This window comes from Acanthopagrus latus, chromosome 2 (genome assembly GCF_904848185.1).
Source record: "Acanthopagrus latus isolate v.2019 chromosome 2, fAcaLat1.1, whole genome shotgun sequence".
In the NCBI taxonomy this organism is placed as follows: Eukaryota; Metazoa; Chordata; class Actinopteri; order Spariformes; family Sparidae; genus Acanthopagrus; species Acanthopagrus latus.
Genome location: NC_051040.1, coordinates 17257786 through 17273461, shown reverse-complemented (window position 1 = coordinate 17273461; position 15676 = coordinate 17257786). Strand labels below are relative to the sequence as shown.

Here is a 15676-nt window from a genome sequence, read left to right as displayed (position 1 = left end):
TGCGGATGTCTTTAATTACCATTCTGACTAGTGAGAATACAATTTTGACTAGGAGAAATGCTATGTAGAAATGCTATTTACATCAAGAGACTTAAATCCACTCGTGGACTCATATGCTGAGGACTCTGTATTTGGACGCTTTGGACCCATCACTGCTGGTTCGATGTAAGCCCAGTCTCCAAGAGACGTCACATGCAGACCTACATGGGTGCCAGACAGTTGAATGGACCTCATTAACTCACGGCCTCGATAACATGACCTCAATATCCTCAATAACTCTTGACCTCAACATCTGTTAAATCCTTGGTGTGGTCCCATACTGGCCCACACTATTGACACCAACATCCCGTATTCTGAACAGAAAAAAACAGTAGTGGAAGACATACAACATGGCAAGTTAAAACAACATGGCTGTCATCCTACTGATGCAACACTTTTCCCAAATCATCAGTTTGGCCCCCTATGGCTAGATTGGAGATGTATTGGTGACAGGGTTGGGGTTAACGGTTAATGGTTATATCCCATATATAAAGGTTAACCCTTTATACTGTATGTAGGATAAGGATTAACAATATACAGATGGTGACAAATTAAAGGAAAACGATGAATAAATAAGTGGAGAAACATCACTGATGCAGATGCTTCAACACGGGTTCACTGCATGGTAAAATTAAGCAATTAACATCCAGTCTTTTATATAGAAATGCCGAGCAGGTCCAGCTGATTCTGATTTTGTACCAAGACGGCAAGAGAAATAGATCTAAGTGAACTTGAAAGAGGTGTCATTGTTCTGGCATGTAGATCTTCAGTCACAAATACGGTTCAACCAGCTAGTCTTCGGGTAAGAACAGTGACTTCAGAGGGATCTTAATAGATGTCTGTCTGGGAAAGACATTACTAAATACAGTCGGCCACATCAGGTCACATTTGATGACTGTGATGCTCACGCATTAGCATGATATGTATGGAGAAACAGGTTTAAATGAATTTTTAAGACTTATCAGGTTACATAGTTGAAGTTGAAGATGTAACTATGACGAAAATGTGTATGAAATTATTCCAGTTTAGAAAAGTAGAAAGTATAATAACGACATTATCAAAAGGAATGCCTTTGGTTTCTGATGGCCACTTGCAAAAGATAAAAACAAACAAACAATCAAAAAAAAAACTATTCATGATGTTCAACCACTTCTGGGGCTTTGTTTCAGCACGGTGATTAAACTATCAATTTTTAGGCATTTCTGAAACACACCTGCTCGCCGGCCAGTCCTTAAAACAGGCACATCTCGTCACTCTGGTGAGACTGCCTGATAAATACTGACAAAGCAGGCTAACAATAACGCACAACATTGCAGACATTTGTCATTATTTTGAACTCTCCCTTTCACTTGATTGGTGCAGCCCTCACCGCGCATGCGTTGCCGTCAAGTTGTGGAGCGCGCGCCGCTGACTGTCCGTTGCCGCAGCAGCAGCAGTGAGTGAAGTGTGTGAAGCTACAGGAGTCACTTCACAGCGTGTAGGTCCCGGGACAGCGCAACTACGAGCTGAACCACACTTTTACTCGGTGTTTATAATTTAAAACAGCTCCGCGGTGATTTCTGTTCACTTGTTTTACTGCCGCGGTTGTTTTCCCTCCACGCTGAACTGGTCTTTGTTGTTAACAGAGGAGAGAAAGGGAGCAGGTCATTGGACAAGTGTTCAACTTCTTCTACTCTGCTGTCACTCAGGGTAAGTTCTGTTTGTTTACGTCTTCACTGCCTCTTTTTTTCCCCCTCACTTAAAGAATGAATCTAGCGAAGGCATTTGATTCAAATATGGCATACCTAATGGGGCATAATGTGGCCGTGTTGCTAAATACCAGTCTTATCATGGCATTTTAGCTCCAGTGTTATCATTGTGCTACTCTAAATACAGCTTTGTAGGTTGATTGTGATGTCTGAATCCTTTATACGTGTATTAAACCGTTACCACAGGCAGGAAACTGTTGAAATGGAAAACAACCAACCAGATGCAAAAAATTAGGTCTCTTCTGGGTCTAAATTAAGTCACCTCAACACACCAAGCCTGGCAGATGTGTTCCTGCTATGGTGAGGGAACATGTGTGACTTGGTTGTTGTTTAAATGGGTCTCTCTACTTCTGATAAAAGCTGTCATAACATCAGATTCCTTGCATTCCTTTCTTGATCTCTCCCAGGTGTTTATTTATTATTTTCTTTTCTCAGATCAAATTCCACAGCAAACATGGTGAACAAAACACTAACCTGATGCAAGCTGCGCACAGTGTCATGCCTCAGGGCACCACAACTCTGCTGTGCAACATACCAGGAGTAACTATTACATGATAGTATCTGTTTCAAGATCACAGGAAACTTCCAAAGAAATTGAATGCATTGATTGTCTCAAATCACAAACTATGCTGGGAAGCCTAACTCTATTCCCGTGAATTGCAGTTACAGTTATTCAGGAAAAGCAGCACTTGTTGACGTCACAGATAAATCAACAATTAAATTATATGAGTATTAACTAATCCTGACTCTACAAATAGCTATTAGACCATTTATATTGAAATTGGATCATTAAATACACATTTTACAATGGAATGAGCGTATCATTTGTTCATGGATACTGTTAGGAATCTTTGCAACCAGGATAAATACCTTCATTTTGCAATACAGCATCTGTCAGATTGATCAGTTGTATGACATCCACAGAGCAGCCATCTGTCTTCATATCAGTATCAACCATCTGAGAATACGCAGTGCAGTGTTTGGCAACACTGAGCTCACACTGATGTCTTAATGCAACAGGAGATTAGGTTTATACCTTACTGAGAACAAACAGAGACAGGATAAAGCATCCTTACAGCAGTTATAGTGTAAATGCTACAAGGATAAGATGCCAGCCACTTGTTCACATACACCCAAGAAAGACCTCCTATTCAGTGTGAAGAGAACGTGCTGGACGTACCAAAAAAAAAAACCAAAAACGGGATATGACACAAATTAATGCCACGAATATGTATTTAGAGCTTCAAACCACATTTCTCTTCAGTATCGATAAATCTGGAAATTATTTTCTTTATTTTGTCAATCATCAGTCAATCTATGCAATGTTAGATATTAGGGAGGAAAAACAGCAGTTCACTGAAACTGAAGTCTTCACTGCAATATGAATCATTATTAAGCATGGCAAGCATCTTTTTCTGCGTAATAAACTCTAAAAAGCAGCTTACTGTCACATAAAATGCAGGAAAACAGCAAATGATCAGAATCCTCGTAATCCTCAATCACAATATATTTTGACCATAATGTGCAGCCCTAATAAAACTAATTATCTAACTTTCATTTGCTCATTTGTTTCAGCTCTATGTATGCATACTCATGCTTCCCATTAGACATCGTGAATATCCTCTCTGCTCTTGATGACTACAGTGGAAAAATAGTGAAGTGGGAACTTTTACAATAATCTCATATTATACAACTTATCATTCTGTTCTCTCAATTATTTATGTATCAGCAAGCAACTACCTAATTGCATTGAAAACAAGTTGTGACATTGTGGATGTAATAACCAAGAATGAGTTGGATTAACTGTCATGTGTAAAGACGTGGCAAGCGCACCATGACACTCTTGTTTTTACTGCAGATTCCTCTCAGTCAGGCTTCTGCGAGTGTTTTGTCTGTCTGACTGGAAACAGCCTAAATGGTTTAGAGACGCTCAGACAGAGACAGGGAAGTGATGGAGGGGTGAACCGAGAGAAACAGGACCAAAGTTGTTTCCAGGACAAAGGTAAATGCAGTGCATTATGTCACTGAGTGAATAATCAAGAGCTCTGTGGCAGCCACCCCAAATGTGCCAGCCAAATGGCTCCTTAAAATTGGTAGTTTAATGCGATTCTCCTCAGATAAATGTGACTTTTCTGGTCTGAGTAAGATTTACAGGAATCACTCCTATAATTCGTCTTCATTTGGAGCCACAGCAACCAGAGTTAACGTAAAAAAAATCTACTGTATAATTCCTCGATCAGTCCAAGATGTTTCTTACTGTTTGTCCTGTCTTTGTGCTTTACTGACTCTGCTTTTACCAGAGCTGCATTCAGGTCTCCTCTTCATCTCAAACCCATGACAACAGCTGCCACAGGGCACAGGCTAACTGCTACTTACCACTCTGCTGAGCCTCTGATAAGCTTTGTGCCTCACCAGAGGTGTGTAGCAAACTATTAAAGCAACTTACTGCAGCTTATGTTTCGGAAAAACAAACAAACATGTTTTTCTATCAACATGTTAAGGGACAAATAATAATTACTAGGGATGTCCCGATCTGATCTGTAGCATCAGGATCGGGGCTGATATGGGCATTTTTCCACTGATCGGCGATTGGCAATTTTGAACATGGACCATAGACCGATTTTCTTTTTTACGTCAGAGCACAATCTGTGTCTCACAAACGTTGCTCTGGCAAACCTGTGGATAAAATGTCTGGAGTTTTTGAATCCCCGGTGTGCCCTATGTTCTCGGCAACTGTGGAGATGCTGAAAGCATGGGAAACAGACAAGCAACGGGTCGATGTCTTTTTACGTGCCAATGTAAGGCATATGAAAAAATCAGTGGATGATATGGAGATACCAAGCGTGGGCTGCGTCGTGCACACTTAAGCTGGCTGTACAAGAGGGTCTGCTGTCACGGTGCAGCATCACAGACTTACTTGCTAACTCAAGGAACGTGGTAGACAATGTTGCAATAGCATATGCAGAATAAGAAAGAGCCATATGAAAGTATATATTTCAACAGAATAAAAAAAAAACTATTAAGGAACAGCTTAGATGCAGGTATTTTTTTCTTAATGCAGCTGTATTATCCAGGAAAATATTCGTTAAGGCTAAGTATCGGATCGGGACTCAGTATCGGCATTTTCTAAATATTAAAGGACTCAGATTGGGATTGGGGTTATAAAAAAAAAAAACCTGACCGGGACAGCCCTAATAATTACCATTAAAGACAGAAAAACGGTGTCTAGAGAGCTGGAAAAGTTGAAAATATCCCTGGATATCCTTCTGATATTGTTGCGTTATCAACAAGCCCTTATTGTTCTAACGAGAGGTGTAGAAGACAGAAATTAGAGTGAAACAAAGGGACAGTCGTACAGTTGGCATGTTTGTATGGCTGCTCTTGTATCTGTGGTTTCAGACCTCTGTTGATTGGAGGAGGAAGGTCGTCATCCTACATAGTTATATCCAAGAAATATAGACACAAAAATTGGTACAATTGAGAATAACTATACATGTTAGAAATTAAATAACACTTGGAAGATCCTTGTGGGTTTAAGGCGTGGGCCATATAATCACAGTGTCCCCTATTCAAGTCTGATCTGCCTCGCCACTTATTTCTGGTTGGCTTAAGGCATTAAGACCATTGTTGTTTATTTCTACGTGTTTTGTGATAGTTTGACTAATTCCTGAAACAGTCATTACAGTTCTTATTATCTCATTCTAAGTTTCTAGTTTAATGGAAAAGTTGTTCACGACTCCAGTAATACGACAGACTTCAGATAAGACTTAGCAACAGGAGATAATCTAGGCCACTAGTCACTATTTTTCATGAAAGTATCTAGGGTGTTTGCTAGCCATGCAGGAAGATAACTTCGACTAGTCTTAATTTTGTCTGCTAAGCTATGAATGGTCAGTTTCCTCTCCCAGCTCAGGCAAACAGCTTACTACAGTTGCGACACTGGACTTATTTGAATTGCTGAACAAATCAAAGATGTGGATGTTGATGAAGATGTCTGGAATCAAGCTAAATAGGAACTATTAAGTCTTTGTACTTCCTTCCTGAAATCTTTCTTAAGAAATCAGCTAGCCTGAATGAAGTGAAACAAATCAAAGTGTCACTCTGAAAGGAACTGTGCTTGAGGCTTTATTGCCCGATGCCCCACTGTCCTGTCTCTGCACGTTTCATCAGTGCTGCATTCACTTCTCCCCAGTTTGGCAACAACCCCATGACAAGAGTCATATAGAGAACGGCCTGAACTGCTGTATTTCAGTCTTTACACGCCTGATGAAATCCTCAGTGCAAATCCTTAGAGCAACACGCATCAACACGTTTTTGTCTACAAGTTACGGCAAAACGATTACCATCCGAGGGCTGCGTATCGTCACCTGCAGCCCCGTCTGCAATCCTTTCCCGTCTATCTGTGCTTTATTACTGGACTAGAAGTAAGTGGCTTAACATTTTGGTTTGGTTTGCCAGGAAGGATTTGTTTATACTATTTTTACTGCCTAAATTCCTTTGTCTAGCTTTACAGTAACATCCATATTTGTACTGCAAGTCTTCAAACTGCTTCTGTGAAAGACAAACAGAATTTTTTAGCGAAGCCCAAGAAAGTAGGGATTGGCTCAAACGTGTGTTCTCTTCGCGTGATGTGTGAGAGATAACTTGTGCTCTCTCTGAGGAGAGTTTTGAAGTTGTTTATAAGGACCGTTGATTGACTGCAGCAAGGACTTGTGCAAGTAATTGTTTTATTCTCCTCCTGAACATATGGCCAGCAGAGTGCCTGTGCTGAACACCAACTTTCCTCATCACCCATGTGTGTATTTATAGTGCAGCTGATTGAATTTAAATGTCTCCTGTGTTATGGCCTCTGTGCCTGTCCTTAGGACTTATTCAGTTGTAGCAGCAAAGATAATTAGTAAAGTGTTTTCTTTTCTCATTAGGACAAAAGGCTGAGACATCTGCAGCAGGCTAGTGTGTTTGCACTGCAGCTGCATCCATCTTTGTTGAGAAAAGATATTGTTTGTTGTTTCATCTCAGTAAAGAGGTTGTTTATGTCTACATGCTGGCTTTGTGGATGCAAGTCCATGTCATCACATGTGTGTTTGTGCCTGCTGTCCATGTGTGACTGATTTATTTCCATCCTGCTCATTTCATGTGCCATTTTTTTCAGATTCATTACAGCCAAAGAGCCAATGAGTGAGTGTACACATGTGGTAGTGTGTGTGCCTGTGAATGAGTGTGTGTTATATTTCAGTGACGAGCAGAGGGCATGAATCATTGATTAGCGTGGCCAGGGACAGCAGAGATCAGTAAAGTAATTAGGGTGGAGTTTTTCCCTGCTCTCTCCTCAGCTCAGCATCTCTTTCCTCTGTTCATTTACATCTCCATCCCCGTGTTCATTGTAGAGACAGAAGGAGTCTGTGTGTACACTCTACAGTACAAGTGTTTATTAGCCCCTATTTGCCAGTCACCTGTTACCTGCTCTAAGTAACAGGTGACTGGTCTGATTAGATAACATAAAGGGCAGCATCTTTGTAACAGAGGGCAGCTGCTTCAATAAATGAGTCCAGATTAATGTGCATTTGAGTGTGTGTGTGTGTGTGTGTGTGTGTGTGTGTGTGTGTGTGTGTGTGTGTGTGTGTGTGTGTGTGTGTGTGTGCGCGCAGTAGGGGTGCTGGTTTGAACAGAGATCTTATTTTGTACTTTTTGTTTTCTCACTGTCTTGAACATTGAAAGATTTTTGATTTTACAAGATTTTTCTATTAATAGCCTAGGGAATAATGCATAATTTAAAAAATCAGATGCATTTAGTTGGCGCATATCTGTGAGTGAGTACAGTCTGATGTGAACCCTGCAGTAGATCTGGAGATCTTGAATTATAGTCAGGCAGTTGTTGGTGGTTAAATGTTCAGAGTGAGTCAGGTCTGTTGAGTTTGATATAAGACTAGCCACAATGGATTTAAAACGGACTGTTGGACCTTGGTGGAGGTATGCCATTGTAGTTTGAATTAAGCAAAATAGGTCAGTTATATCTAGTGAAAATGTCAAACGTTTGCAGCTCCTGACAAATCCTGCATAGTGTTTCTCTAACTACATTGACTGTCTACTGCTTATTAATGCAGTTGCAAGGTCTGTAGCTGTGTGCCTGTCCATTTTGTGTGTGTTTCTGTCGAGTCACTCTCTGCTGGTGGCTGCGACACCCAAAGTCATATGTCTTATATGTCATCTTTGATTTACAACCCTCTGTAGGTTATGTTCAGATGTTAATCTCCTATATTTGGCCTGAGTCGCAGTCACCTTCTTCCAGTCAGAGTTTATAAATAATCTTGCATCAGCTTCAGCTCTGCCTTTTGGCAGGCTTGAGTACAGAGTATGCAGCAACGTGTCTCTCCTGTCAAAGCATGTGAGAGTGCGAAAGAAACAGTACAGAGTGAACGTGAGTGAAGGAGTGTCCCTATCAGTAACTGGTAATACTACTCCTCTGAGGAGGACTGTGGCTGTGTAAATGACATGTCACTACGTGCTTTTTTACGTACGAGCTACGCAGGGGAATTAGCTCAAATGGTAGAGCGCTCGCTTAGCATGCGAGAGGTAGTGGGATCGATGCCCGCATTCTCCAAGGACCCTTTTGACTGTTGACAGGCTGTGCTTTTGATGGTGAGAGGACCTCAGAGCAGTGTGTTTAGATTAATGAATGAATGGCCATGTATGTATGACCTGGTGGTGGAGGTAATCTATAGCCTCTGCTCTTTCTAACATGCAGTAATACTGTTAAATAGATTCTTTCTTTCTCAGACAAATCTTAAGATGTGTAAAAAATCAGAATTAAGCTGGTAAATGGTGTGAATAAAAACTGTTTTATTAATAGTGCAGCATCACATGCTCTTCCCCCCAAGTGGAAGTGGAAGTGTAACAGCCTTTAAGTGTCTTTGAATAGACGACATGTCTGTTTTCCCTCAGAAAGGGTTTGAGGAGAAGATGTATGGACAAGTTTCAGGAAACCTGCCATAATACTACAACTGTGTGGGCTGAAAAAGCTGCACTGAGTCACAGAGCAAAAGTAGATGACTCCTTCACACCCATAAGGACACTGCCAAATGAATTCCTGCAAAGGTTGCTGAGCAATGTTTTAATTAGAGTTTGAGGTGAGTATCATGTTGGGAGTAAACATGTGTCTTGAAAAGACCTCATTATACACAACTTTCATTTTTGTTTCCAGAATCTCATCTAAAAGTAGGCATAACGTGGTAAACCTTTGTGTCTTTCTGGCTGCTGTGCATTAATGTGTCATTTGGAAACACCACAGGTATCTAGGGTGTCTCTGTAAACCCAAAGAAGACTAAGTTATTGTTTTTGTGTACTTTCTAAGAATGCAGACTGCGCAACAGCTCATTTTCCTTAGAAAAAACTCACCTCACTCAAAAATGCAGACAGCAAATATTGACTCATTCTGCTGATGACATAAAACTATTTAAGATCCAGTAATTTGTTTTTTAAACCATTTGTAGTGTGGTGGTTGTCAGTCTGTGTTTCCTGCTGTGCTTTATTGTGTTTATCTGTTGCACTGCTATTAAACTAGAATCGGTGCCGATTAGGAAATGGAGAGTAGCTGTGAGCGAACACTTCACCCAGAAGCCATCAGAGGCATGAGCACACAGCGTGCAGATATGACCACTTAGAGTCCTGTGATTAATGTTTGCTCTCTGGAGTGTTTGAAATTGGAAACACGATCATATCACGTAACACACAAATCCATAAAGATATCAAGAGCGCTCTGCGGCATGTTATTCTGTTCGATTGAAACACTCAGTCATCATCAAAGCCACACAGTTATTGAAAATGATGAGAATCTCTTTCAGCCGGCTATAATTAAGATAACCTGATGAAGGTCTAAGTACCAAAATGTTGTTTGTGTGGTGGTCCTTTTCCTGAGGCTTGTATAATTAAAATTCTTTCGGGATTAACCTTAAAAGTCACCAGTCAACTACGGCATAATAGTGGGACTTATTTATACCAGTTTATTAGTTATTCATAACACTTTGCGTGTGATATGTTCTGAACTGTCAAAGTGTATTTGAGTTGACCTGTACAGGTCTGTTCATGTTTTGTTGACTCACCTAATTCACCTCATTTTTTGACAGTTGAAGAAAACAGTCTTAACATGCACCTGTCATTGTGCACTAGGTTCAAATACATTAGACTATATGAAGGCTGAAACTCTGAGCATGACCACTGTGGGATCTCATATCCCAATAAAGGTCATTTCGTATCAGGATAACGATGTATCACCCTACTTTCTGTAAATCCTTCTTTGTATTGTAGATCAGTGATTACCTTGCCGGTGCTTGTGGATTGTAGAATCGTAGGAAACGCGCAGTGCGGTCATACACAAAGGAAACCTGCCAGCAACCTACTTTAGTTCTTAAGTAATATGAGTAATACCTGTGGTTTCGTGTCCCCTCTTGCTCTGGGACTTGCATGCCAATTATGAATACCAACAAGCACAAAGTGATGCAACTTCACAAACAGCAGCTGCCATCATCTTGGCTGTAAATACGGAAAGTTACAGCACGGATTGCAGCTTTAATACCAAACAATAAAAGGTGGTGATCATCACGCTTCATCCTTGGATGTTAGGCATGGTTAGCCCACTAAAGACAGGCCTGAACGTGAACACCACCCATGAGAGACAACCAAAACAAGAGTCCCTCTTCCGTAAGCGTCATAAAATCTAATGCATTTTTGACAGGGTGGGATTTATGGAGTTAATCAGACGTCACTTTCTGCAGTGCAGTGTTTTCGCAGAGCTTAGTGATTTGAGTGGCTTTGATTTAGCAAGAACGCTGGTCTTTCTTGAGACAGGCTAATCCACAAATCAGAAACTCTGAATCAGGCTGTAAATGAGCCATGAGGCAGTACACTTTCCAAAACTATACATATTCTTTTGTGCCTGCTGGTTGGCAAGCACAGAGGGCTGGAAATGTGAAATGTTTTATGGTCTGCTGGCCCCCCTCCCTCCTCCTTCACTTTGATTATGAAATCATACGTCACTGTTGTTCAAAACAAACTATGCACCCACAGAGAGGGGTTAACATAAAAGAGAAACTTGCTTTTAAATAAAAAAAACTCACAAAGACATTGATTTAAGCTGCTACAAGACACATAACATGCACACACTTTTACACATAGGCACCTTCCCGCTGAAGGGGAGTTAGTTGTGAAATGCCATGAGTCACAGTCTGACAAGGCTGTGGGGGAAGTGGTTTAAGCCAATCACTTGGTCGCCCACATGCTGCCATGAAGGAAATGGATCTGATTGATGTCGGTGGTCGGAGAAGTAAGTAAGATTGCTGATTAACGTCAGCCTGTTCCAGACACTGTGAGTTGTGAGTGGGAGAGCAGACAGTGGTTTTCATTTCAAAACCTGCAGCAGTCCTGCTTCCACTTGTCATAAAGTGATGGAAGCATTGAATTAGCAAAGTCTAATTTGATTGCATTTATTTATTTGTTTAGATTTTTTCTTACAGTAACAGCCTGGCAACTACAATGACTGAATACATATTGATTCCCTGTAACAAAGAGTGCAGGTGGAAAGTGATTGTAATAATTAATTATTGTAATTAATTACTTGGATATTCTGGGGTAAATTTAATCCATGGTCAAACACACTGTGACACCCCCACGAGAGATCAAGTTTACAACCTCAGAAAAGATTTCACGATAACAGTACACTGCAGTCTATGTCTCCACCAAGAAACCGCCATCAAAAAGCCACTCATAGCCATGAATAATGCTCAGAACAGCACCAAACTTCAGCAACAGTACAAATAGGGTCCCAGCACATAGTTCGAGGCATCAAACATCTGCTAGCTTTGCCGGATTTCTATTGAAAAGAGAACACAGCTTACCACCCTCCTGCAGCAGCTTGTTCGTTGCCCTGATGAGTCGATTTCCCATGTTAGATCATGTTACGCCATGGATTAAATTTACACCAGAATATCCCTTTAATATACCAAGTATCTTTTTCATTTGATGGTGTTACCACATTTTCTTGCAGTGTGGTTTGTGACATTTTCAAGGCGCTGTGGCTTAGTTGGTTAAAGCGCCTGTCTAGTAAACAGGAGATCCTGGGTTCGAATCCCAGCAGTGCCTTGTTATTGATGTTCCCCTCTGGTTCGTATAGGCTCTTAAGTAGAGTAGTTACTCTGCCCTTGTATCAAATTCCACTTAATAGCCAAATCACTACATTCTTGACTGGGCTCATTGTGATGTTGGATCTCTTGTGCCCTCTGGTGGAGACATTGTATGTGTGCCAGGGTTAATTAACACTTGAACGAACAGTCTTCAAATGGGCACTGAAGAACCCAAATGGCATGTGCTGTACAATACTTACATACATGCATATTCAAACGCACACAGTTGCTTAATGCTTAGTCTTTGCTGTCTGTTCATTTCAAATCAGATTAATTTCACATTACCTCAGTGGGCCATAATAAAAAAAAAACAAAAACAGTTTGACAGGGAGAAAAAGGATGGAAGAAGAGGGATCCTTCTCCCAGGTGCACAGAACAGTGCAAAAAATCCCAGAGTAGCCTTTTTTTGGTTGTACTTCATTATGTGAAATATATGTTTAAAAGTAATATTTTTAAACACAAGTTTAATAATATCTTCAGTAAGTTCCATGTGTTGCATTACTTCATGTCACTTTTTAATAAACAAAATATATATATATTTTTATCATTATTATTCTTCGACTGATGTTTTTAGGTAAGACTGGTGGTTTGTGAATTATGTGCAGTCACAGTCATAAGACTTTTAATTACATTTTGAGTGGGAACATTTGTTTTAAAAAGGGCTCCAAAAGTGCCGTTCTTTACTGCATTTTATCAAACAAGATATGACATTATCATCAAACTAAAGACCCTCTCATGTCTCTCCCCGTCTCTCCTCCAGAATGTGAAGATGACACATTCTGTCAGCTCCTTCCCAACGGAAAGTGTCATCTCTAAATCCTTCTCCTTGGACCTCTTCTCTAGCAGTGAACTCCTGACAGAGCCATACACAGAGGACAGCTTCCCCAGTGTCACCAACTTCAGTGAGTCAAGCAGCCTCCGCTGCACCTACAAGGAGGACTTTAAACGTATTTTGCTTCCTGCTGTGTACACCTTTGTTTTCCTGCTCGGCCTTCCTCTCAACGCCGCTGTCATACAGAAGATATGGAAGACCCGGCCAAATCTGTCCAAAAACAACATCTATATGCTCAACTTAGCCATAGCCGACTTTCTGTATGTGATGTCACTTCCCCTACTCATCTACAACTATGGCAGCCATGACTACTGGCCCTTTGGGGAGTTTGCCTGTAAACTGGTCAGGTTTCAGTTCTACAGGTGAGAATCTTAACCAAATATAATGTCTGTATACAGCTGTGTCTTAAAAGCTTTCCACCATTTCTTGACTTAGAGGTCTCAGTAAGGATCCAACTTTAACAGCGTTTTGTCTTTTTCACTCTCCTGTTTTAGTAATCTGCATGGCAGCATCCTCTTCCTCACCTGCATCAGTGTGCAGCGCTATGTGGGCATTTGCCACCCTTTTGCAGTGTGGCCCAAGCAAGGTGGTCGCAGGATGGCGTGGTGTATCTGTGGAGGGGTGTGGCTGGTGGTCGTCGTCCTGTGCGCACCAACTTTTCACTTTGCTGCAACAGGAATCCAGCGAAACCGCACGGTGTGTTATGATTTAAGCACACCGAAGCGTTCAGTAGACTACTATCCTTATGGCATGGCTCTGACCTGCCTCGGCTTCCTGTTGCCTTTCATGGGCGTGATGGTGTGCTACTGTCGGATGGCCCACATCCTCTGTCGCCCGGTGTCCTACCAGGGTGTGTCCATGGCGACTGGGGAGAAACGGGACAAGGCGGTGAGGATGATCATCGTGGTGGCAGCAGTGTTCTGCATAAGCTTCCTGCCATTTCACCTCACAAAGACCATGTACCTGGTGGTGCGCACTCTGCCAACTGTGCCCTGCGAGACCAGAAACCTGTTCTCAATCATATACAAGAGCACCAGGCCGTTTGCCAGCATGAACAGCTTTCTGGATCCAATTCTATTTTATTTCACCCAGCCACGCTATCGCAGGAGCACCAGGAGGTTTGTGCTCAGAGTCACCACCCTCAAGGACAAAGGCACCAGTGTATAAACCAATAGTACATCCTAAACTGCAACATTATTTGTTATTGGTGGATCCTAGGATGCTGCAAAGTAGAGCGTGTATTGGTTTTAAACAGTTTTCCTTGTATATGTTCTAATGTTGGCTGCAGCCCTTTAATACCACTGCCGCCTTTCAAAAGGAACTTAGATGGATTTTGAAGTACTGGCATTTCAAGGAACCTTCTCAAATGCACTATGAAGGTTGTACTCTTGTGATATGAAAGTCAGATAGACTAACTAGGAAGAGATATACCCGGAATCCATATTGTCTGCAGTGTACATGTGAATGCTGATGATATGATCAGCAGAGTCACCAGGGCACTCACATCCTGCATTGTCTCTGTTATCTGTGAAATGTTTACTTTCAGTCTGCGCTGAGCACTGGGGTTGTAAACTTCTTCATAAAATGTTTGTTTAACACTGTGAACTGCAGTATAATAGAAGTGCTCTAACATTATAACATAATGAGGAGTGTCTCCACTGTTTTTATAGAACTGTGGATGTAAGATGAGGTGTGCGATGTACATAGCGAAAGAGAGAAGGAGAGATCAATAACTGTATGTTTTAGGATAAAATCCAGTACGGCAGCACTGTTGAAATGCATGTTAGAATTGCATGAAGCACTTATGTGTGAAAATGAACTGATGCTGGGGTAAAACATGCCTCATAGAGAAAAGATTGCAATGGTGAAATACGTATGTCTATGCATATTCTTATACAGAGTTATGACACTCTCATGTGAAGGTTTGTCCTGTTTGATCATGTAGAAATGATAGTTTTGAACATTATCTGAGTTGTAAGGCTTGTTGTTGCATGTTTTCACCACTGGATGGTGTAGGCACATCACTGCTGTAACCCCATTGCATACAGATGCTGGTAATGTTCTCTCTAAATTTTTGGTTTGGTTATCAACAGCAGCATTTTGTTGGGATTTGGTTTTACCAGCTACTATCAGATATAAACCAGTGATAAGAAAACTTATATATTGAGCTCATACCACACTAAACTTGCCATCAGTCCGCAGTTTGCTCCATGTTCTTTAAACTCTCCAGTAGACAAAGAAGATCTATCTGTTTAAAAGTATGTGCCGCAGTTAATGGATCCTTATCAGATGCTTAAAGGGAAGGAAAAATGCAATTTATGGACTTGAGGGCCGGGTCTAAATGAAGCCTTAACCCTGCGGCTTTCCACTTCCTGTGAGTGTTTGAACACTTCCCATGTAATATGACTTCTGTTCCAACAAATCAACACAGTTGCCAGGAATCTGAATCAAGGATGAGTAAAAGGGAATTGAGACAATTTTGAAAAGAAGCTTCTCTACCCTTTAAAACATTCTCCAGAATACATGTCACAATTGTGTGATTGTACTTGGTAGCTCTTACAAAGTGGAAAGTTTAAACTTTTAATTTCCCTCTGGTGCGTTATACCAAGTAAGTGAGTTACTGAATTAAATGTTGATGAAATGAACATGAATGCAAATTGCATTGTAAATGGACGTGTGTGTGTAGTAGATTGTTGTTGCTGCTTTTTACTGTGTCTTAATGTTAATTTAACTTGATCCAAATGTTTTTGCTTGCGCCTTTTTAACTTTTGCATGTATTTTTCAATGCATGCTGTAGAGAAAACAATTAAACTAGTTTAATCTGTATGAATATACCTGCAGATGTCTTGTTCTCTTAAGGCTGTATAGATCTTGCACAAATT

The 15676-nt window shown here is 40.9% G+C and overlaps 1 protein-coding gene and 2 non-coding genes across 5 annotated transcripts; all 3 read left to right on the top strand.

Moving 5' to 3' along the window:
* Window positions 1-1436: 1436 nt before the first annotated feature.
* Window positions 1437-15628, top strand: LOC119030411 (P2Y purinoceptor 3). 3 transcript variants are annotated; one of them, XM_037117980.1, is made up of 4 exons: window positions 1437-1516; window positions 1665-1728; window positions 12723-13156; window positions 13289-15628. In XM_037117980.1, exons 3-4 carry the CDS (start codon window positions 12732-12734, stop codon window positions 13959-13961), a joined length of 1098 nt encoding a protein of 365 aa, XP_036973875.1. In that variant the 5' UTR covers window positions 1437-1516; window positions 1665-1728; window positions 12723-12731; the 3' UTR covers window positions 13962-15628. The 3 variants fall into 3 exon arrangements, with proteins under 3 accessions (XP_036973875.1, XP_036973868.1, XP_036973884.1); XM_037117973.1 differs by having other exon boundaries at window positions 1449-1728; XM_037117989.1 differs by lacking the exons at window positions 1437-1516; window positions 1665-1728 and adding an exon at window positions 6032-6211.
* Window positions 8316-8388, top strand: trnaa-agc. Its single transcript has one exon. It is a non-coding gene; the product is annotated as a tRNA-Ala (tRNA).
* On the top strand, window positions 11848-11921 carry trnat-agu. Its single transcript has one exon. It is a non-coding gene; the product is annotated as a tRNA-Thr (tRNA).
* Window positions 15629-15676: the final 48 nt, after the last annotated feature.